The sequence below is a fragment of the Eurosta solidaginis genome, chromosome 3 (genome assembly GCF_040869045.1).
Source record: "Eurosta solidaginis isolate ZX-2024a chromosome 3, ASM4086904v1, whole genome shotgun sequence".
Taxonomy (NCBI): Eukaryota; Metazoa; Arthropoda; class Insecta; order Diptera; family Tephritidae; genus Eurosta; species Eurosta solidaginis.
Genome location: NC_090321.1, coordinates 199,340,210 through 199,364,307, shown reverse-complemented (window position 1 = coordinate 199,364,307; position 24,098 = coordinate 199,340,210). Strand labels below are relative to the sequence as shown.

The 24,098-nt window shown below is 36.5% G+C and overlaps 1 protein-coding gene across 7 annotated transcripts in view; it reads right to left on the bottom strand.

Moving 5' to 3' along the window:
- sha (shavenoid) overlaps positions 1 to 24,098 on the bottom strand; it is a 224,125-nt gene that overhangs the window by 83,271 nt on the left and 116,756 nt on the right. For all 7 annotated transcript variants that reach the window (XM_067774601.1, XM_067774602.1, XM_067774605.1 and 4 more), the window contains exon 5: positions 3,023 to 4,474. In XM_067774601.1, the coding sequence (XP_067630702.1) occupies positions 3,023 to 3,728 (706 nt within the window). In that variant the 5' untranslated portion in view covers positions 3,729 to 4,474. The remainder of the gene's footprint in view (positions 1 to 3,022; positions 4,475 to 24,098) is intronic.

Here is a 24,098-nt window from a genome sequence, read left to right as displayed (position 1 = left end):
TCAAAAAATTAGAGGGGGTATGCAGACTATCATTGCTTAGCATTACGGGAGCCCTGAAAACAACCCCGACGGCTGCACTGTATGCCATTTTGCACATCCCACCTGTAGACCTGGTAGCAAAGAACAAAGCGTTAACGACCGCAACCAGGCTCGGTGCTTCGGGGCAGCTTGAGCGCCGACCATATGGCCATAGTAGTATAGCGTCATCAGTCACAAGACGAACAGACTACATGGATTCCCTATCTGCGCTTCGAGGGAGATCTTAAGGCCACAATAGAGGTGGACGGTAGCGCAAGGGTGCGCAAATGGCGGACGAGGCGATACATGTGTACACTGATGGTTCCAAAGTAGTGGAAGGAGTAGGGTCTGCGGTATACTGCGCTGATCCGGAAATAAGCAGATCCTACAGGCTGCCGGATTACTGTAGCGTTTTCCAAGCAGAAATATTAGCCGTAACCAAAGCAGTAGAAACCCTGGAAGAGAATAGCTTAAGCTGCAACCGTGTTAACTTTTATATTGACAGTCAAGCAGCAATTAAGGCAATAATTTCGCATAGCACAGCATCTAAATGCGTGTTAGAGTGTAAGCAGTATCTGGAGAGAATCGGGACAGGGAGAAGCATACATCTATATTGGGTCCCAGGGCATATGGGAATAGATGGGAATGAAAAAGCGGATGAACTAGCTAAAAAGGGCGCATCCCTTGAAGCTTGCTCCGTAGATGTCCCAATTAGATTGAGATTGGAGATTAAGCGAAGGCGAGAGGTGCACATGATCGACCAAGCGGGAAAGGCGTGGGTTCAAGCGCGGGGCTGTAAAGTGTCGAATATTATGTGTAGGTCTTACAACCTTAGACTAACACAGTTGCTCCTATCATTAAAAAGAGAGGACTGTAGACTCATGACGGGTATTCTGACTGGACACTGCCTTCTGGCGTCACATGCCTTTAAACTAGGCTTGGTCAGTGATAGCAGATGTAGGAAGTGCGGGTTGGAGGAGGAAACGATCGAGCACGTTCTGTGCTCGTGCCCTGCACTTGCCAGGCTAAGACTCCAACTATTAGGAGTGATACAGCTGTCAGATCTAGAAGCAGCAAGTGGCTTAAGTCCTAGGAAGCTTCTAGTATTTGCCAAGAGGACGGAGTTATTTTATAACATAGGTCCTGGTTTTTGATAGGGTTTTTCAGTCTGGTCATTAAAACAAACTTCTGGCAACACTACGGACTCAATCATTCTCTGTGAGGTCCTCATGGACCGGCCAGTTCAACCTACCTACCTACTCGCAGAATGATCTTACTTAATTGATTACTTCAATACCATACTGCAACCCGGTGATGCAAAGGCCCTATGCTCAGAACATTAAAGGATTCATTTTGGACAGAACTCTTTGGAAAACAGGGAATCTATAAAATTACCTTAACTCTGAAATCTGGTTCACGCATGAATCAAAATTGGATGATGGAAAAGTAGGAGCTGGTGTCTAAGTATCGAATTTGAAGAAATCGATACCAATAAGATGCATCCACACTATATTTCAGGCAGTAGAAAAGCAAGGAAAAGTTTACTATAGAGACTTTCTACGGAGTTAATTGAAGTGCTACATATACGGGCAATCCATTGCCGGATATGAATTCGGTACGCTCCGGTGATGGAATCTTCTGGCAATGTAAAACTGTAACAGTTTACTGAGATTCATCTGTCTATAGTAGTTGAAGTATTAACACAGCATTGTTTTACAGGGTTCCTTGCAGTGCTCCTTAATATTCTGAATGGTCTTCTATGATAACGATCCGAAAATCCAACTTCCATAAGTCAACACAGCCTTGGATATCATGTTACAGCATCACTACATCCTAAACCTGCTTTTAGCTAAACATCAATTTTAACTCTGAAATTATTTTCATCGCGCTAAATGCTATAAAGCTCAGATAAATTATGGACTCAGTAAACCCACTTTCATGTATGTTTGCTCCAACTAACGGGACTCAACAGCAGACAACTGCTTTACCTGTTTAAATATGTAAGGCGCGATAACCTCCGAAGACATTTTAGGCCGAGCTTCTATTCCAATTTGCGTCGTACTCGTTTAGTTTTTCCTACAAATTGGTGGGACAAGACGTATTTTATTTTATACCGACTCCGAACGGTATCTGCAAGGCAGATGAGATTTCACTGAGAGCTTTTCATGGCAGAAATACACTCGGAGTGCTTGCCAAACACTGCCGAGGGGCGAACCCGCTGAGAAAAATTGTCTTCTAATTGAAAAAACTTGTTTCTAAAATTTTGATTTGCTTTTCCCGAGGCGTGAACCCAGGATCTTCGGTGTGGATGGCGGAGCACGCTACCATTACACCATGGCGGCCACCTATATAGACAATGATAGAGGAAATATATAAAACGCCCTTTTGATCCAATGGTGTGGTGGCAGGCGATCAACGACATCAAAACTCGGAGCACAACCGTAAAATAAGAAAAGCCACATACTAAAGGGGAAGCAACGCCACGACTTAATGTCGATCGGAATATGATATGGGTTTAAATTTTATCTAATAAATTTGGAGTTACATTTTCGCTCTGATATCATGACTTAAATTGAGTTACTGTGGCTAACAAGTGATATTTTGGGACGTGTAAACAAGTGAGAACAGAAACCACGCAACAGCCACGGCTCGCAGAAAAAGATTTGAAAAAAAAAGGCAATAAGAGCTTTACGAAACAGTGACATGTAAACTGAAAAAGAGCAAAATATTAGGTCCTGAAAGTAGTCTTGTGTCAGTATAAGGACTTATCTTCTGCCATCATTTTTCCAGCTTTGTGCAGTATTCAGTACCCTGGACTTTTTATTCCGCCAATGAAATCCAAGTTTATGTAACCAAAGCAATAAAAAACCTCTAGCCGAAAAATGAATTTCCTTTCAAGGCAATTGATCTTTAGAATAAATTTTGCATTAACAAAACAAGAGAGAAAAGTAAATAAATTGTTAGAGCTAAAAAAGGTGTACAACAAATATTTGAATTTACTCACCAGTTGTACGAAAAACATCGCCATCATGTTGACGCGTCAAATTAACAATGCTGCCAGCGGGTTCCAGCAGTAAATTGGCGCTACTGCTGAGTAATTCGCCGTTGATATGGTGCGGTATGTGAGCTTGCGTTGGAGAGGCAGCAACAGTTGTCGCAGCACTAACATCGGCAACAACACCAGCAGAAGCAGCATCAACACCTGCACCACCACTAACACCAAACGCATCGCTGTGATTAAGTTTACGATTGTTGACCATTTCAACGCTGCTACTACCAAGCACACCGCCGTCATTAATGCCAACCAAAATGCCGCCATCAAGATTATCAACATCATCAGCACCACGATCAATTGCAATTGCGTCATCACCACCACCAGCAGTAGCAGCAACTGTTATATTTGCACTTGCTGTTGTTGTATAAACATCATCAACCTCGCCATTGACCATAGCGGCTGCGGCACCTGCAGCGGCTGCCAATGATGTAGCACCAATTGCTTCACCGACACGCATTGTAGCCAAAGCTGCTGCAGCCGGAATTGTTGCTGGTATATTATCGTCAATGAAGTGTGGCGCAACAGCATGTATGTCACGTTTAGTGGCAGTTGTAGTTGCTGGTGTTATTGCACGTGTTATTGGTGTACCATAACTACATAATTGGCATATGCTGCTATAGAGCAACAGTGTTGCTACAAATTGCCCATACAACATGTTGCCAGCAACATTGCGTACAAACGCATGCGACACAAAACGGGTAAGCAGTTTGATTGCTTGCTGAATTCCTTAGTTTACTCGCTTCCTTTGCTTGAACTGCCTTTTCTGCTTTGGCAAATTCAAAGTTATGCAAAATCTGCGTTCGTAATGGAAAAAAGTCAAGCTATGTTTCCCGGAAAATTTCAAAGTTTAGTTGTTGCTTTTCTGATCGTTGCTGTTATCTGGCTTGAATTCTGTTTTGTTGCCCTGCCCCATGTGCATGCTTCACGCACATTATTTACTTGCAGATGCGCATGTGCAATGTTCTTTTTTGCATTTTTATTTTTTTAAGTGGCTTTGGGTCACAACGAGTTCTTTGCCGCCTCTTTTGGTATGATTGATCGCTAACCACAACAGTCAGCTTTTTTGAACAATTTTTTTATAATTATTTTTTTTTTTACTTGCCACATGTACCTAGAAACGCCCCTGCTTTAAGTATATGGTAAGTGCTCAATCAATTATTATCCATCTTCAGCTCGTTGGGTTGCAGCCTGGCATTTTGTCGGTAGTCAAATAATTTCTAGTTTGTATTTCTTTGTTAATTTCTTTCTTTTACCTCGAGTTTTCAGCAAACTTTCAGGGCAACGTCAATTTAAAATGCTAATGCACGAAAATCCTTTTCTTACTTTTTTGGATCATCAACTCTTTATCGACTCGTTGTCGGGTTTGCTGTACATTTATTGTTTGCGCAATTCGGCGCCCATCTGCAAAGAAAAATATAGAAAGTCAATATTGAATTTCAACTCTACCAGATAGTCAAAGATTATGAGTTGAATTAGGGTGTTTTTTATAGAATTTTTTTTCGTAATGACGAAGTGCATTGCATTTCCCCGGGGGCTTGTAAAATTTTCGCTATTAGGCATGTCTGTCATAAGACGGGACCAAAATATATACACACGAAAGTTCGAGGGGTAAAGCAAATCGTTGCCGTGATAATCGGACTGCAACCAGAGGGCGCAACTTAGTACCGAAGCGCACCGGATTAATTCATCCGAAAAAGTATTGCCGCATCCTGAAACCTTCGGTTAGCATTTCTACGGCTTTATTAACCAAATACTGCCCATATGACTTCGAGTAACGATCTGCAATATTTCATTTTCGGGGGAATGGTAAAGCGAAAAGGGCTCGTTCAATTAATATTAAAACTGCCAAATGCCATTGCTGCTCAATCACGATAGAAGAGCTGAATAGATTTTTGTGAAACTTAACACTCCAATGTCCAATAGTATCCATTAGCTATACTTTTTCAAAAAGAGAAGCTCCACACCTCACTGAGGACCGCTGCTTTTTACCTATTTTGCATCAACTGGCTATATATTAAAAAAAAAAAAAATGGCGGGCTCCCAGAACCCAAGGAAAATAGTTTACTGTGTCATATCGGAACACTTCCGGAACCTTTCCGGATGATCTCTATATCATTTCGAACCTTTTGTTTTTCTTGAATATTTCCGAAGCAATTTTGGGATCATACCGGAATCTTTTCTGAATTATTTATATATTATTTCTAGCTTACTTCGGGGTCGCGGTGGAGACCATTGTTTTCGGGCGAATTTCGAGATAATTCAGGAACTATTTTCGGGATTATATCTACTATAGAATAAACATTTTCACAAATTCGGAACTTTTTTTTTGGGTTATTTCTAAGTCAGTTCGGATCTAACTCAGGATAACTGCTGTTTTTTTAGAGGCTGTTTGGGAGAACTTCGGAATAATTTTGGGACTATCCTCTGACAGCTCCGGGAGTATTTATGCAAATGTGCGATACTTTTTCGGGACTATCTGCGAATAGGTTTGATACCATTTCGAGCTGTTTGCCGAACCAATTTATGATGATCTTGCGACTATCTACTTATCATTTCAGAACTTTATCTGCATTGTGTCGCGTAATTTCGGACGCCTCTTGGATCGTTTCAGAGCTATTTCGGGATAGCTTCCGATTTTTTTTGGGAATATGTTATGGATCATAACGGGACTAATTTGCTTCGATTTCAGAATGATTTCCGGATTCATACATCGAGGAGCGATTTCGAGAAGAGCTTTTGGATAGTTTTGATATTGTGTTTGTGATCATGTCCACACTTTTCGGACTTATTTCGCAATCTTATCGGCACTACTTCGCGGTTATTTCCAGGAATTTTTATTACTGGTCCGGGATTGTTTTCTCAATATTTTTAGGAGTATGTCGACATTGTTTCATAACCTTTTCTGGATTGTATTGAAACAATTTCAGGACAATCTTGGATTCGATGATGTACTTGAATATTTTGGTGATAACTTTCCTCGATCATTTCGCGCCTATTTCTAGATTATTTCAGATCTTATTCATAATTTTTTTGAAACTATTTACGGTCTCCTTTCTGAATTTTGGGGTCATTCCAGAACTATTTTCAGGTTATTCCGGGATCATTTCAGTATTATATCGTGATTTTTCACAACTTCGCTATTTTTTCGGAACTATTTCGAAACTCTTTCTTGTGTGAACATGGCAGGCCCATCCCCAAATCATTTCGTTACTGTCTTCGGAAACATTTATTGGTCATTTAAGACAGTTATCGATCCGTTTAAGGACTATCTTCCGATAATCTCTTAGTTTTTCAGTGATCATTTAGGGCTTTTTTTAGGATCCTTTCAGCGATGTTTCGATGTTGATTCCGGATAATTTCGGGATGATATTGAGACTATCTAAGGGTGATGCCAAAATATTTCCATATTATTTCGGGATTTGGAGCTTTTTCGTATTCATTTCGGGGCTAATTTGGCATGGTTTTGGTATTATTTCGGTGCTATTGTGGATTTATTTTGGGACTGTCTCTGTATTATTTCGAGATTGTTGTCGAGATAGTTTCGGGGCAATTTCGAGATCAGTTAGTGACCATACAAAATATCCGTACTGAATTATTTTCAGGATCATATCGGCGCCATGTAGAAATCATAAGCCCTTCCCAACCCCCCAGCACAACTTAATTTTTTTCTTATTCAAACGAGCCTAAAAACTATCACAAGTAATTTTATTTTCTAATCGAGGAGAGAGTTCCAGGTCAAAGTCTAATTTTATGATAAACTAAAAAAAAAAATTTTTTTGGTTGACAGCCTAATGTTGCAAATAATAAAAATTAAATAAACAAGTTTTGGTATATCGTATGTAAATTGTACACTTGAATTCCAGCCAGCTATTTATCGTTGATGTCGAAAGGTTAATTATACCTTGAGTTGAGTGCTTCTTGGAGAGATTTTCACGGCAGTCAAATGAAAAGCTTTATAAACTGCATTTATGTAAATTTTGTTTATTTGCGCGAACAAGTGATTGGCAACGCCTTTGTAGTTAGCAATATGCAGGTAGATTTTTAAGCTGTCAAGCATGCTCAAGCACTTAAAATCAGTAAAGTATACGTCCACTGAATTGAATGAAAAGCTAATATCTAATTTTACTCCCACACCCAATAGATTGACTGATCAACGCAGATTTACGAATAGCGAATTAAATACCCAGTCCATATACTGGCACAAGGGTTTCTCTTTTATTTCATTGATGATAACAACTCAGTGCCAATTTAGCCTCTGTCGATGACCTAGAAGGGAATAAAGTGGAATGTGCGTTTTGTATGATTTGCAGCCAAAGGCTGCGTTCGCCTGTATTGCTAATCTAAAAGGCATATACTCCAAGAACTGTTTGATAAAGAGAAGAAGTTATAAAAAGTTCATTAAGAGACATATCTAATCGAGAAATGATGCGAAAGAACTGATAAAGAACATCGACGCTTCGAATACGGGGTGAGCAGTACCAGGGTTGGTCATATACAAACATACATACATCGCAATCGTCTAAACTCAAACAGAACACTCACCTAATAATTTTACACTCAGTAAGGAATTTGGTGCAACATCGCTATAAAGTATCATACACCAAGACAAAATTTACATCAATCATAAGCCCGGCATAGTTTCAGCTAACGTCGAGGCCAAAATTAATGATTTTTGCGAAAAATAAGTAAGAACACGCATATGACGCGTAAAATAAATTAATAATAAATTATTTTAGAATTTTATTGGCAAAGGATTTCAAGTTTTACGTACATAGAAGATGGCATTTACAGATTAGCAAGTGCGTTAAATATATATGTATACAGTTAGTTAAGGAGTAGTGGCCATCTTTCTGATCCTTTTTTTTTTCTAAATTACAAGATTTATCAGCAGTGCGTCTTGCCTATAATTGAAATAAAGCGCCGTTTGTTAGGAAAACTTGCTCCACAAGCATACGAAGAAGATCTTCGGCGCGCATGCAGTACATTTTTTAAAATGCAAACATGTTTTCAAATACTTCATTAGGGTGACCGTTATTTATAAAGTTTTTTCGAGAGCGACCCCTAGATTTTATGTTTAAAACTTAAACTAATAAAATAAAAAATAAATAAATGTAAGGCGCGATAACCTCCGAAGAGATCTAAGGCCGAGCGTCTCTTCCAATTTGCGTCGTGCTCCTCTTGATTTCCCTACGAATTGACCGAACGGGACCTACATGTTTTATGCCGACTCCGAACGGCATCTGCAAGGCAGATGAGTTTTCACTGAGAGCTTTTCATGGCAGAAATACAGCCGGAACGCTTGCCAAACACTACCGAGGGGCGATCCCGCGTAGATAAATTTTCTTCTAATTGAAAAACCTTATTTCTAAAATTTTGATGTTGCTTTGCCCGGGGTGTGAACCCAGAGCATACGGTGTGGTAGGCGGAGCACGCTACCATCACACCACTGTGGCCGCCGCAACTTAAACTAAAAGTCAAATCAAAAAAATGTGAAGTTTATTTCTTTTAAACCGCTCCATTGAAGTTAGAAGATTTTATACCATGTTTTGACAGCGTTTACTTAACAGGCCGTTTGGTGTAACGTAAAGGCACTTCATACGTTAGCCCCTTTTGAATTATTGTTGGTCCTTGTGTCATTCAGATTATATCTTTTACATCACTACATCACCAAAAACACACATATATGTAAGAGCAAACTATGTTAAAAGAGTATTCGTATAAAGACGATTTGTCGTATTGCCGTGAATTCGTTGAAGTGTGTTACCGTAAAAGCGTAAGAGCATATAAAATTATTAGCGTACAGTACAATTTTCGCACAGAAATCGTATTTTTTAAGAGTTCGAAAATTTTTCAAAAGTATTTTCCAAGTGTTGAATAAAAAAACATATTTAGTTCTAACTAGGTATAGTGCGACTTTAAAACTTTAAAGTGGTTTAAAAATCTATAAACATTTTTTTCAAAAATTTCGTAAGAGCTTAAAACATTTTTTTTATGTATTTAATTAACGAGCTTTGCTCATATTGCTTTATACAATGGTTTTTGTTATTGATATTAGAGAAAGATTGTAGACTTTACAAATGGCGATGGTTACTAGGACTTGTGTCTGAATTTCACTTCTTCATCAGCTAGCTTTTCGGGAGCTGGGCATTGAACTCGAATCTCCAACATTCATACCAGTGCAAAAGCAGATGCTTTTAGCTACCCAACAAAATGAATGTCCCGTTGCTCGCTTTAGAAACCGCAAACTTAAGTTAAGAGACCATTTAAAGTCCTTTAATGTGCGGACAAATAGAGGCTTGCTTTAAAATTTCTTTGAACTGCAGATTTATTTATTTTATTTTTATTTTTCAAAAAAGTTAGTTCTTGTCTAACAAAGTGCAACTTAAAAGTGGCTTAAAAGTTTCCATGAATTTTTGAAATATTTTTTTTTTCAGTATAGTTAAAAACAAAGTTGTTTTAACTTTTTATTCAAAAACCAGTAAATTAAACTCAGTAGCCGAACATTTTTCAAAATTATTTTCATATTTTAAATGAAAAACCCCAAATTAAATTTAGAAAGCATATAAATACTTATTTTGTAATGAAGTAAAATTTTCAAGTGGTTTAAAAATTGGATTCAAAAAAGTTTTCAACATTTTTTAAAATTATTTCAAAGTTGTTTATCAAAAAACTAAATATAGATTTTGCTATCATAATTAGTTCTAGCTTAACGAAGTGCAGCTTTCACGTGGTTTAAAAACTTCCTACAAATTTGTAAATTCTTTTTCGAAAAGTTTCAGAATATCCCTGAGTTCTTATAATTTTTACGTTGATTTTCGAATGAACCATGCGCGGTTCCAGGGGAGGACTGTATTTTGTATTGACTGTAATGAAATATATAATACTAATCTACATAAAAGTTTCTTATCACAATACGGATTTTTACAAATTTTTAATTTTTCTTGCTTTTTTACGTTATCACTATATATATTTAAAAAAAATTCCCCCCCCCCCCCCCTTAGAACGTAAAAAAGGAAGAAAAATTAAAAATTTGTAAAAATCCGTATTGTGATAAGAAACTATACAATACAAAATATAGCCCCCCCTCCGTCCCCCTGGAACCGCGCATGAATGAACACCATATATGTTGATAAGGAAAAAACATGGCGAAATTTTTTTGGTTCGGTGATCCTCAAAAAATCAACAAGACAATTAATGAACACTAGTAAAATATATGCAAGCACATTTATTGTATATGCGTGTTTACATTGAGTGGCATTATGGGGACAACAACAGCTTAACCAGCCCACCAGCAACTTGAAAGGCATCTTGAAGTTTAAACAAAAAATAAATTACCTAGATAGTAAATAAGAAATGTAATCACGCTATAATCTGAAATTTATTTGTATGCATGTACCCGAATACACGCACAATCATATTCCAATGAGACGAGAGTGCAATATAGAGAAACGCTCATGAAATTGAAATAGTGGCAAGGTAAGAAAGGAATGTGCAACAACAACCAGCTTTATTTTTCTTCTTCTCTTTAAATTTGTTGCATTTTATTATTTTTAATAGAAAAAGTGGCAATAATAACAGCAAAACATAAACATACAACTACAATCTGGTTGTAATATTACTTTTTGTTATTTGCGCTTTGACGATTGACTGGTTTTAGTTGGCCACTAATGAGGCGTGTCATCCCATTTTTGCTGCAATGCATTGCACTCATGTGTGAACGCCAAAGACCGCTGCGTGTTGGTTGAGACTGGACAGTAATGTATGACTGAAGCCCGGAGGTAAGACAAATAATATTTTTTTATAATTGTTTACATTACCAGAAAGGCTATAACCCATAGTTATATCATAATTATTGTTTTAGGATTGACTTTAATTTGTATCAAAAAAATTTAGTAATTAAAAAAGGTAACTAATTAATTCAGTATACAATACAGAAATTCATAAATGGAAATCGTCTAAAATTTAATTGAAAATTTTTCAATATTGTTTCCAAATTTTTAGTAAAAAACAACAAATTTGAGTTAGGAAGATTTAAGGTTGTTTAATAGAGAAAACTTTTAAAGGTTTCAAAATTTCCTTACCCTATTCGCCCGCTTTTCTAAGCGGGGCCACCCCTCGGCAGTGTTTGGCAAGCGCTCCGGGTGTATTTCTGCCATGTAAAGCTCTCAGTGAAAACTCATCTGCTTTGCAGATGCCGTTCGGAGTCGGCATAAACATGCAGGTCCCGTCTGGCCAATTTGTAGGGAAAATCAAGAGGAGCACGACGCAAATTGGAAGAGAAGCTCGGCCTTAGATCTCTTCGGAGATTGTCGCGCCTTACATTTCTTTTTATTTTTTATTCGCCCGTGATGCTTAGTACAAACATTTCCATTCTCAATGTTTATATTTTATTACTTGTTTGCTGTTTTTCCAAACAAAAAAAAAAAACAGTTCCTTAAAAATTTCCTCGAATTTCGTTTGGGAAATTTTTATACTCAGTTGAGCAGAGCTCACAGATTGGATAACGGTTGGTTGTACAGGTATAAAGGAATCGAGATAGATATAGACTTCCATATATCAAAATCATCAGGATCGAAAGAAAGTTGATTGAGCCATGTCCGCCCGTCCGTTAACACGATAACTTGAGTAAATTTTGAGGTATCTTGATGAAATTTGGTACGTAGGTTCCTGAGCACTCATCTCAGATCGCTATTTAAAATGAACAATATGGGACTATAACCCCGCCCACTTTTTCGATATCGAAAATTTCGAAAAACCGAAAAAGTGCGATAATTCATTATTAAAGACGAATAAAGCGATGAAACTTGGTAGGTGAGTTGAACTTATGACGCAGAATAGAAAATTAGTAAAATTTTGCACAATGGGCGTGGCACCGCCCACTTTTAAAAGAAGGTAATTTAAAAATTTTGCTAGCTGTAATTTGGCAATTGTTGAAGATATCAGGATGAAATTTGGCAGAAACGTTACTCCTATTACTATATGTATGCTTAATAAAAATTAGCAAAATCGGAGAACGACCACGCCCACTTTTAAAAATTTTAACAAAAAATTTAATATCTTTACAGTATATAAGTAAATTATGTCAACATTCAACTCCAGTAATGATATGGTGCAACAAAATGCAAAAATAAAAGAAAATTTCAAAATGGGCATGGCTCCGCCCTTTTTCATTTCATTTGTCTATGATACTTTTAATGCCATAAGTCGAACAAAAATTTACCAATCCTTGTGAAATTTGGTAGAGGCTTAGATTCTGGGACGATAACTTATTTCTGTGAAAAAGGGCGAAATCGGTTGAAGCCACGCCCTATTTTTATATACAGTCAACCGTCTGTCCTTCCGCTCGGCCGTTAACACGATAACTTGAGCAAAAATCGATATATCTTTATTAAACTCAGTTCACGTACTTATCTGAACTCACTTTGTATTGGTATAAAAAATGGCCGCAATCGGACTATGACCACGCCTACTTTTTCGATATCGAAAATTACGAAAAACGAAAAAAAATGCCATAATTCTATACCAAATACGAAACAAGTAAGGAAGGTTAAGTTCGGGTGTAACCGAACATTACATACTCAGTTGAGAGCTATGGTGACAACATAAGGGAAAATAACCATGTACAAAAATGAACCGAGGGAAACCCTTGAATGTGTTTGACATGTGTATCAAATGAAAGGCATTAAAGAGTATTTTATGAGGGATTGGGCCATAGTTCTATAGGTGGACTCCATTTAGGGATATAGCCATAAAGGTGGATCAGGGTTGACTCTAGAATGCGTTTGTACGATATGGGTATCAAATGAAAGGTATTAATGAGCATTTTAAAAGGGAGTGGGCCTTAGTTCTATAGGTGGACGCCGTTTCGAGATATCGCCATAAAGGTGGGCCAGGGGTGACTCTAGAATTCGTTTGTGCAATATGGGTATCAAACGAAAGGAGTTAATGAGTATTTTAAGAGGGAGTGGGCCTTAGTTCTATAGGTGGACGCATTTTCGAGGTATCGCAATAAAGGTGGACCAGGGGTGACTCTAGACTTTGTTTGTACGATATGGGTATCAAATGAAAGGTGTTAATGCGTATTTTTAAAAGGGAGTGGGCCTTCGTTCTATAGGCGTTCGCCTTTTCGAGATATCGCCATAAAGGTGGACCAGGGGTGACTTTAGAATTTGTTTGTATGATATCGGTATCAAATGAAAGGTGTTAATGATTGTTTTAAAAGAGCGTGGGGCTTAGTTCTATAGGTGGACCCCTTTTCGAGATATCGCCATAAAGGTGGACCAGGTGTGACTCTAGAATGCGTTTGTACGATATGGGTATCAAATGAAAGGTGTTAATGAGTATTTTAAGAGGGAGTGGGCCTTAGTTCTATAGGTGGACGCCTTTTCGAGATATCGCCATAAAGATAGACCAGGTGTGACTCTAGAATGCGTTTGTACGATATGGTATCAAATGAAAGGTGTTAATGAGTAGTTTAAAAGGGAGTTATCCTTAGTTCCATAGGTGGACGCCGTTTCGAGATATCGCCAAAAAGGTGGGCCAGGGGTGACTCTAGAATTCGTTTGTGCAATATGGGTATCAAACGAAAGGAGTTAATGAGTATTTTAAGAGGGAGTGGGCCTTTCTGGACCAGGGGTGACTCTACACTTTGTTTGTACGATATGGGTATCAAATGAAAGGTGTTAATGAGTATTTTTAAAAGGGAGTGGGCCTTCGTTGTATAGGTGTTCGCCTTTTCGAAATATCGCCATACAGGTGGACCAGGGGTGACTCTAGAATGAGTTTGTACGATATGGGTATCAAATTAAAGGTATTAATGAGAGTTTTAAAAGGGAGTGGTGGTAGTTGTATATGTGAAGGCGTTTTCCAGATATCGACCAAAATGTGGACCAGGGTGACACAGAACATCATCTGTTGGATACCGCTAATTTATTTATATATGTAATACCAGCCAAGATTTTAAAGGTTTTTTATTTCGCCCTGCAGAACTTTTTCATTTTCTAAAGTTTTTTCTAAAGTTATATTTCGCGTCAATAAAACAATCCAATTACCTTACCATGTTTCATTCCTTTTTTCCTATTTGGTATAGAATTATGGCATTTTTTTCAATTGTCGTAATTTTCGATATCGAAAAAGTGGGCGTGGTCATAGTCGGATTTCGTTCATTTTTCATACCAAGATAAAGTGAGTTCAGATAAGTACGTGAACTGAGTTTAGTAAAGATATATCGATTTTTGCTGAAGTTATCGTGTTAACGGCCATGCGGAAGAACAGACGGAAGACCGTGTATAAAAACTGGGCGTGGCATTAACCGATTTCGCCCATTTTCACAGAAAACAGTTAGCGCCATAAAGTCTATGCCTCTACCAAATTTCAAAAGGATTGGTTAATTTTTGTTCGACTTATGGCGTTAAAAGTATCCTAGACAAATTAAATGAAAAAGGGCGGAGCCACGCCCATTTTTAAATTTTCTTTTATTTTTGTATTTTGTTGCACCATATCATTACTGGAGTTGTATCTTGACATAATTTACTTATATACTGTAAAGATATTAAATTTTTTGTTAAAATTTTACTTAAAAAAAAAATTTTTTTAAAAGTGGGCGTGGTCCTTCTCCGATTTTGCAAATTTTTATTAAGCGTACATATAGTAATAAGTGTAACGTTCCTGCCAAATTTCATCATGATATCTTCAACGACTGCCAAATTACAGCTTGCAAAACTTTTAAATTACCTTCTTTTAAAAGTGGGCGGTGCCACGCCCATTTTCCAAAATTTTACTAATTGCCTATTTTGTGTCATAAGTTCAACTCATCTACTAAGTTTCGTCGCTTTATCGGTCTTTTGTAATGAATTATCGCACTTTTTCGGTTTTTCGAAATTTTCGATATCGAAAAAGTGGGCGTGGTTATAGTCCGATATCGTTCATTTTAAATAGCGATCTGAGATGAGTGCTCAGAAATCTGCATACCAAATTTCATCAAGATACCTCAAAATTTACTCAAGTTATCGTGTTAACGGACGGACGGACGGACGGACATGGCTCAATCAAATTTTTTTTCGATCCTGATTATTTTGATATATGGAAGTCTATATCTATCTCGATTCCTTTATATATGTACAACCAACCGTTATCCAATCAAACTTAATATACTCTGTGAGCTCTGCTCAACTGAGTATAAAAAGGAATGAAACATGGTATTTGGATTAGTTTATTGACGCAAAATATAACTTTAGAAAAAAACTTTGTAAAATGGGTGTGACTCCTACCATATTAAGTAAAATGAAATGAAAAAGTTCTGCAAGGCGAAATAAAAAACCCTTGAAATTTTGGCAGGAATACTGTTCGTGGTATTATATATATAAATAAATTAGCGGTATCCAACAGATAATGTTCTGGGTCACCCTGGTCCACATTTTGGTCGATATCTGGAAAACGCCTTCACATATACAACTACCACCACTCTCTTTTAAAAGCCTCATTGGTGCCTTTAATTTGATACCCATATCGTACAAACAAATTCTAGTGTCAGCCCTGGTCCACCTTTATGACGATATCCCTAAATGGGGTCCACCTATAGAACTATGGCCCACTCCCTCTTAAAATACTCTTTAACACCTTTCATTTGATACACATGTCATACAAACACATTCCAGGGTTACCCTCGGTTCATTTTCCTACATGGTTATTTTCCCTTATGTTGCCACCGTAGCTCTCAACTGAGTTTGTAATGTTCGGTTTCACCGGAACTTAACCTTCCTTACTTGTTAAACATAATTTTACAATATTAAAATCATACAACAAAAACAAAGTTTGCTACCGCATTTATTTCTACAACTACTATTTATCTACTATATATTTGTGAAAGTATGTCTGTATGTAAGTTTAGACTTGCAGCCCTAACGGCAGAATGGAATCGAACGAAATTTTGCTATGACATACCTTGAGTGCGTCAATCTATGGTAGGCTATATAAAAAAGTTTTCGACAGGGGGGCGTGGCACCTCCCATACAACTGGAATTTTTCGTTGTCGATATATCTGAAAGTATTAAATCTAGACGACTGAAATTATGTGAGGAGGTATATAAGACTAATCCATACCCCCTCGGGAAAAATTGGGCATAACGAAAAAGGGGCGTGGCATCTCCCATACAAATGGGGGTTGTGATTAATCTAATATATTAGTCTATATAGTACTGTTTTTTTTTATACCCGAACGACGTCGGGTACTCTGCTAGTAGTTTATTAAAAATAAAATTTTGGAGTGGTTCAAACATCAAATTGAATACATATTTTTTTTTTATTTTTCAAAATAGTTAAACAAATTTGTTCAAGAGTTTATTCAATTTTTTTTAATAAAAGCCCCCAAGATCAAATTAATAGACCATGAAATGCTGTCTTAAAGAAGTAAGAGCATCCTATAATTTTGAAATTTTTTTTGTCGCGTTCGAACGCGCGAACACCTTTTATTTCTTATATGGGATATGCTTCGAAATATTAAATAAACAAACCGAGGAGAGAATTTCTAGGCCATTTAGTTCCAGTTTATCAAAGTGCAGCATTTGAAGTAAAACTTTTTTAATTTTTTTGATTCCTTTATTTAAAAGAATTTCGAAAATTTTTAAATTTCTTACTTAAAATTTAAAATAAAAAAACACAACTTCATGTTGGCTGCTCCTATTCGTCCGAAAAACCCCCTCCCCCTCCCCCCTCTCTTTTTTAGTTTTTATTTTACTTATTTTTTTCTTCATTGTACTTCACGTCCAGACAAATAGCAAGTTTTTCGAAAATCATCGCCTTTTGTTACAAAAGATTATTTTTAAATTATTTCCAAGTTTTATATCCAAAAAACCGAAAGTTTGCTTTCTCATTTAGTGATACCTGCAATCTTTTTGAGTTTTTGGAAATTTTTTGAAAAATATATAAAAAATATTTTTCGAAATTTTTTAAATAAATGTTTTGAAATTAAAAAAAAATTTCGATAATTTCTTGAGTTTTTTTTTCAAATTTTAAATAAAAAACCGCAAGTTCGAATGAGGAGACGTTTAAATGTTTTTTAAAAAGTAAAACGTCCAAGTCGCTTAAAAATCTTTTCTAATTTTTAGAATTTAGTTGTCACGCATTTTCGAAGGCATGAACAGCAACTAATTTTGTAAGGAAGAAGATGGCAGTTGCCTCCAGAAAAACCATCTTCAAATTCAACGATTGTGAAACTAAAAATCATGTAGCTTTAGTTTCGGGTTTTCATCACTATTCAAAACACAATATATATTAAAAAAAATTCTAAAATTTCAGAAACATTTAGAAAGTAGAAAAATATGGCTATTAAATGAGAACTGAAAGAGAAAACTATTGCAATTAAAAAAAATTATGTGAATCAATAAAATATTTATATTCTGTCAGGGTTATATGTTGACACTTTAGTGGAAATCACCATATGAATGCTGTTTATGCAAAAATTGTGTCTCCAAAATATAAAGTAAGAACACATCAAGTAAGAAATTTTTATCTCAACTCAAAATATTTTGAATACCATGCTGAGGTGGGGCGTTTTGAAACAAATGAGGTTAACGTCAAGCGCCTCTTGAAATAGGGCGTTATTCCATTAAATACAATCGAATAAACTAAAAATGTTCTCTAATTTAACAAAGTAGTATGTATAAGTATAATTTCTAACTGTTATGTAATTTATAACTGTTATGTTGATGATTTTTATTCTGCAGCTGAGCAGTTTATATATCGACGCTTAACAAACCTCCGCCTATCAACAACTCGGCAAAAACAAACACAAATCCATGCGTCAGGCGGATGTGCGCCCCCCCCCCCCCCGCGCCGGTCGGGCGGGCTTTGGAGACAGTGCGGTTTGCAAAAGCTTGACGAGATACGGCAATTTCAAAGTAGCACAGAAATGCTATATATAATAATTATTATATATATATATATATATATATGTCATATTTGACCTGAAGACCAAAATCTTAAAAAATTCCTTATACAGAAACTTCGTATATGTATATGTGTATATGTATTTTTCAAAATCACAACAACTTTCTCATTTTTGGTTTCAGTTAGTTCAGTTTTAGTTCAGAAAGTTGCTATTGAAGCACAGAAGGTTACAATTGAAATTCAGAACATTCAACTAAAGCTCAGAAAATACAAAATGTACTTGAGAAAGTTCAAATTGATACTCAGAATATTCAACTGAAGTTCAGAAATTTCAAATGAAGCTCACAAAATTACAATTGAAGGCTGAAATTCAGAAAACCGCAATTGTAGCTCGAAAAATTACAATTGAAGTTCAGAAAGTTACAGTTGAAGCTCAGAATTTTCGGTTGAAGTTCAGAAAACTTAGTTCAGCAAATTACAATTGTAGTTCAGAAAAGTACAACTGAAGTTCGCAATTTTTAGTTGAGCTTCAACTATAATTTTCTGAACTTCAATTGTAATTTTCTGAACATAAATTGTTATTTTCTATACTCAAATAAAAATTCTGAACATATTTTCATAATTTCAATTGTTAATTTGAACTAAAACTGAAAAAGGTGTAGTAACTCTAAAATTTCTACAATAAATGAAAGTCGTTAAATAACAAAACTTTTAAGCGCAAACCTTTCAGAACAAAAACTCAAATGGGTCATATTTTACCCAAAGACCGTTTGAAGGTTAAGTATCTATAGCTGCAATGATAGAATGTGTAAATAATTTCTTGGTATCGCCGATTTGTGCTGCATTGTACAGTTGCGAAAATGCATTTTTCCACATAACTAACGAAAAATGTGGAAATCAAAGCAAAATTGTAATGAACAACAAAATTTGCAACAACAATACACAGAGGTATATATGTACACATTTGCAACTCTACTTGCAACACAGACCAAAGTAAGCTTCAACACAAAAAAGGAAAAAAAATTGCAAACATGTTATAAATAACCATTTATTGACATTAGTAAAAAATGTATTCCAACAACAAACACACATTCATGTTATTTTTGTATGCATGTATGTATATATGTACAACTTTGTATACAAATATGCGCGTGAATATGTTACACATGAGCGGTGTCTGGTTAAATGTCGCCACATTTGTATGCAATAAAAGACAAATCAATTGATAAGCAATTTTCCAAACAACATAAACCTAGCAAAAGTAATGCAGCCAATTTCAACATGCTACTAACAACAACAACTACAACGACATACACTGCCATACCCATGCATATAAAGAGCCACAAAAGCGCAACTTGGAGGCTGAATTGGTGCAGACCGCCAGATCACCAACCTATTAAGTGTCTATCCCATTTGTGGAGGGACTGGTGAGTTGTTGTAATCGACAAGCGTTAATGGCTGCAATTGAAAACCAAAAGAAACAACTGAAGTAATAATACAAACAATAGTAATAATAAAAATTAAAACTTGTCGCAAATGCCTTTTACTCGTCTTTACCGTATTTTATTTATCTATTTCTTTTATTATTTTGCAATATTCCTGTTGGATTTCGCTAAAAATTCCTCTTTCAGAAAGTAATAACAACACAAATTAAAAACTAAAATAGGCAACGAGTCTTATCAAGTGCATTGGTGCACGAGTCAGCACGCTCGGACTCTTGGTTTGTTCAGCATTTACCGCTGTGCAACGGTTCTACGTATAACTTGTGCCACAAGTGACGTAATTAAGAGTCGCCAATGACTACAAATCAGGATTTGTGCAATATCAAGGCTACAGTGTAGCTAGAACCGTTGGGTACACTGCATCTGAGATGTGAACATAGTTATGTGCATAAATATGTTTGACATAAGAACAGTTCAACATGTTTAGATATCTTTTATTAATTATAATGAGATATTGTGACATGTTGCAGATTTATCGCCCATTGGAAACATTGACAGAAAAATTGTTATTTTCCTATTTATAGCAAAAACAAATTTTTGGCTGGGTCGAATATGCTCATAGTAGTTAGGTATAGTTTGAAAAAAGTTCACAACTACCAAATAGTCGTGAAACTATGTCGAAACTTTTCCGATGTAATACTAAAACAGTCCCGAAATAATTCCGAAAGTTAATAAATACAAGACACGATAACAAGCGAAGATATTTTAGGCCGAGCTTATTTATCTTCCAATCTGCGTCGTGCTGCTTTAATTTTTCTTACATATTAGCTGGACGGGACCTGCATATTTTACGCCTACTCCGAACGTCATCTGCCAGTAGATGAGTTTTCACTGAGAAGCTTTTCATGGCAGAAATATGCTCAGAGTGTTTACGAAATCACTGCCCAGGGATAACCCCGCTTTAAAACACTTTTAAGTAATTGAAAAAAACTTGTTTCTAAATTTTTATATTGCTTTGCCGGGGAATTAAACACAGGATTTTCGGTGTGGTAGGCGGAGCACGTTACCACCACACCACGGCGGCAGCCGTGACGGGCCAGAAATTTTACAGAAACGATCCCTAAATAGCACCAAAATGATTCTAAAACCAGTCCCGGAAGTAGCAAGAAAAAGTCCAAACTCACAAAAACAGTCCCGAAACAATATTAAAAACACTCCTGAAATAGTATTGAAATAATATCGAAGTTGTCCTGAAATAGTCCACAAGATGGTCCAAATTAGTACAGAAATTATCCCCAAATAGCATCAAAATGTTCCTGGAATCAACTCCGAAATTTTCATAAAATAGTCCAAGTGACCTCTAAAAAAATTCGAAATTTTCTCGAATTTATCTTAAAATAGCCCCCGGACTGATCTCGAAAATAATTAGCATGTGATTCAGAAGTAGTTCCGAAATCACCCCTTAACGACACGAAATAGTCCAAAAATGATCCTGAAATCGTATCTCTGAAACCATTTCGAAAGAATCCCGGAACGATCCAAAAATGCTCAGAGCGTAGCAAGAAATGGGAGGTGAGGGGCAGGGCCGCAGAGAGCTGAGCCGGGCCCCTGGGACAGTTCGCGTTCACGGGCCCCTCTAAAAACAAACTCAATCGAGTATAAAAATAACATAACATATATCATATATGTAATACTCCTATATTGCTACAAAAGGCTAAGTACATTCCCAACATCAGAGTGCCGATATGTTGCTGTTTAAACGTTTTTGTTTTTGTATTCAATAATCGAATGTACCTAAATTTAAATTTTTTCTTGTCACACTTATGCTGCTACAATCACAAAAATTTTATAGGCTGTCTTGTTTTGATTTCGAATTCAAAACACATTGCGAGCATTTTTTATTAGCATAATTTTTCAATTCACATTTTCAGTTTTATTTCATATAAAATAAGATTTACTGGAGCACTTACATAAATGAAATGTTGGATTTCATTGTTTGATTGCTTACATTTTTTTTCTAAATATATGCATTTTAAGAGCTTGAAAACAGCCAAGGAAAACCTTCCGTGCTTTTTGATCTGCGAATATGGAAATTACCGATTCAAAACTAATGCTGCGAGCAAGGCTGAACTCCAACGCCAATGTTCCAAGGCTTGTCAAGCGATTTTGGCTCATAATAGAACGTACGCGAGACAATAGACTAAAAGAACGCTCCCCTTCAGCCACACTGACTGGAAGTGTGCAAAATATTCTTAGTGCTGTGCAGATGTTAGGAAATATTACTTCCATCTTCAAGTCATGAAATTTGTTCAGAAGTTGAAATGGTGGCAGCGAATCCCATCCCGAATTTGCTAAGTGGATGGCTTTGAGATGAATGATTTCATCTATCAGATCCGTAGAAATATCGATGCCGTAAATCGTGACGAATGCCGCTGCCTTTTCTCTGAGCTCTTCTTCCGTCAGATCCTGATACTTCCACAAAAAACTAAATTTAATCTCAATGTCATTTACGGCTTCGAAACGTCTTGTCATGTTACCAATCAAGAAGTCCAAAAGAACTTAAAAAACTTGCTGTTTGAATTGAGTCACACTCAGGTGATTCGCCAGGTAATTCATCGAACTGGCGCTTTCTTATCTTCCTTCTTTTCTCTGCGAAGGTATTCACAACTCCTATACTCCCTGCCAGAACCTTACATTCTTGAAGTATGATCGACCATTGATCCCTGAACTTCTTCAACTCATCAATGGCCTATGTAAGCTTATCCACGGCATACTCATATGCTTGCACAAATTTGCGCTTCGCAAAACAAGTCAAGTATACTAATTCCTTCAAATTAACTCTCTATTTTATTATCAGCCTGTATTTACAGATGTCACTGGCTTTTACAAAAATGAAAAAGCAATACGACCAAACCGATAGGGGCATAGTTATAGTCGAAGTAAAATGTGATTTTAGGTTAGCTGAAGCATTTTTGACAGACAGCGCTTATAAAATTGTGTAAAATACGTTTATCTAACTTAAAATCACATTTTATTTCGACTATGACTATGCCCCAGAGTACTTGATTGGACGCTTATGATTTTAGTTTAGTGATTTTCAATTTTAAAACAATTTTTTGTAGCAACAAAATATGTATGTATCTATGTAATCCTAGTTAGAGTACTGTCAATACTGCTTTGCCTTGCCGGGCCCCCAAAACCCTTGCGGACCCCAGGGCAATTGCCCTGGCTGCCCCCCTCTCCACGGCCCTGATGGGGGGGGGGGGGGCACTGCGAAATAGTCCAATCGCAAAATGATACTAAAGCAGTCCCAAATTATTCGAAAATCTGCCCCATATGAGCCCAAAGTAGTGTCGCAACAATCCATAAATGCTCCCGAGGCAGCAAGAAATGGGTGGCGAAGCGCATTGCAAAATGATCCAAATTCAAAATAATACTGAAGCAATCCCGAAATTATTTGGAATTGGCCCCATATGAGCGCGAAGTGGTCTCGAAATAATACTTAAATGCTCTATCTGAAACAAGAAATGGGGGGCCGGAAGCACCGCCTGACATTTAAAAATTACTCAAGTCTCCATTTACATATATGATCCATATATAGAATATCGCTAGCCAAGGGCCAATATTCTTAGCTTTTTAAAGATTTCTAAAAAGCTAAATGCTCTTCAGAAGAGTATTTCTCTATTGAATAAATGTATCCAACTTCAAAACAAATGCAGTCTTATTCTCTCCTTCTTCCAAACAAATTAAAAGTTCATTTTAGTACTAAAGAATTTGCCGCAAAAACTAGCACAGCACTTCTAACTACTTTTGTATTTATAATTCATGTGATGCGAGCGGATTTGAATCAGATAGGGGTGCCCACTAAACATCTTTGCAGACAAAATTTACCCAGGCTATAACTTAGGTCTTATAAAAACTTAGCAATTTCGTATAGGCAGACCCAAAAATCGGACAAAGCGATGGTGATGTAAGCGGTTGTGAAGCACAGTACATTAGCTATCCAATCCAAGCAATTCCCTAACAAAGCCTGTATTTATTGGCTGGGCTCTGTTCATTCCAAACTACTATTTGAATGAGGGTTGACCGCAAAGAGAAGAGCTGAACGGCTATGACATACTCTACCTCTCATTACCAATCTTTCTCCGAGAGGTTAGTGTCAGCTAAAAATTCGAAGCTTTGAATAACAATACAATAACCAGAGAGTTTTCAAAACGTGAACTGCCTTTTTAAGTCTAATGTAGGCGCGAGCTAAGTTATATCTGCAATGTCTGTAAAATTAGTACTTTCCTCGCAAATTTTTGCTAGTTTTGATAAAATAACGCAAATTCCGAAGGCCACAAGATTATTTGAAAATCTGTGAAAAACTCACTTGATGCCCCTACCGTTTCCTATTTAAGATTAAACTATGTTCAGCTGTCCAGTTTGTATAGAATTGTTATATAGTGGATGCTAATGAATGCAATTTCACGCATCATTAATAAAAGTACAAACTTCCTGTACAAAAAAAAAAAAAAAAAACACAAAATAAATAAATAAAAAATAACGAAAGCAACCGCCCAATGAAGTTCAATGCAACTGAGTAGCCGTCAAAATTGTAAACGAATTAAGTTAGAGGTTAGTATCCTGCAGTAAAATTATGAATCAACTCCAAAATAATGCAGTACTAGAGGTAGAGGCTTAATTATTTTTTTTTA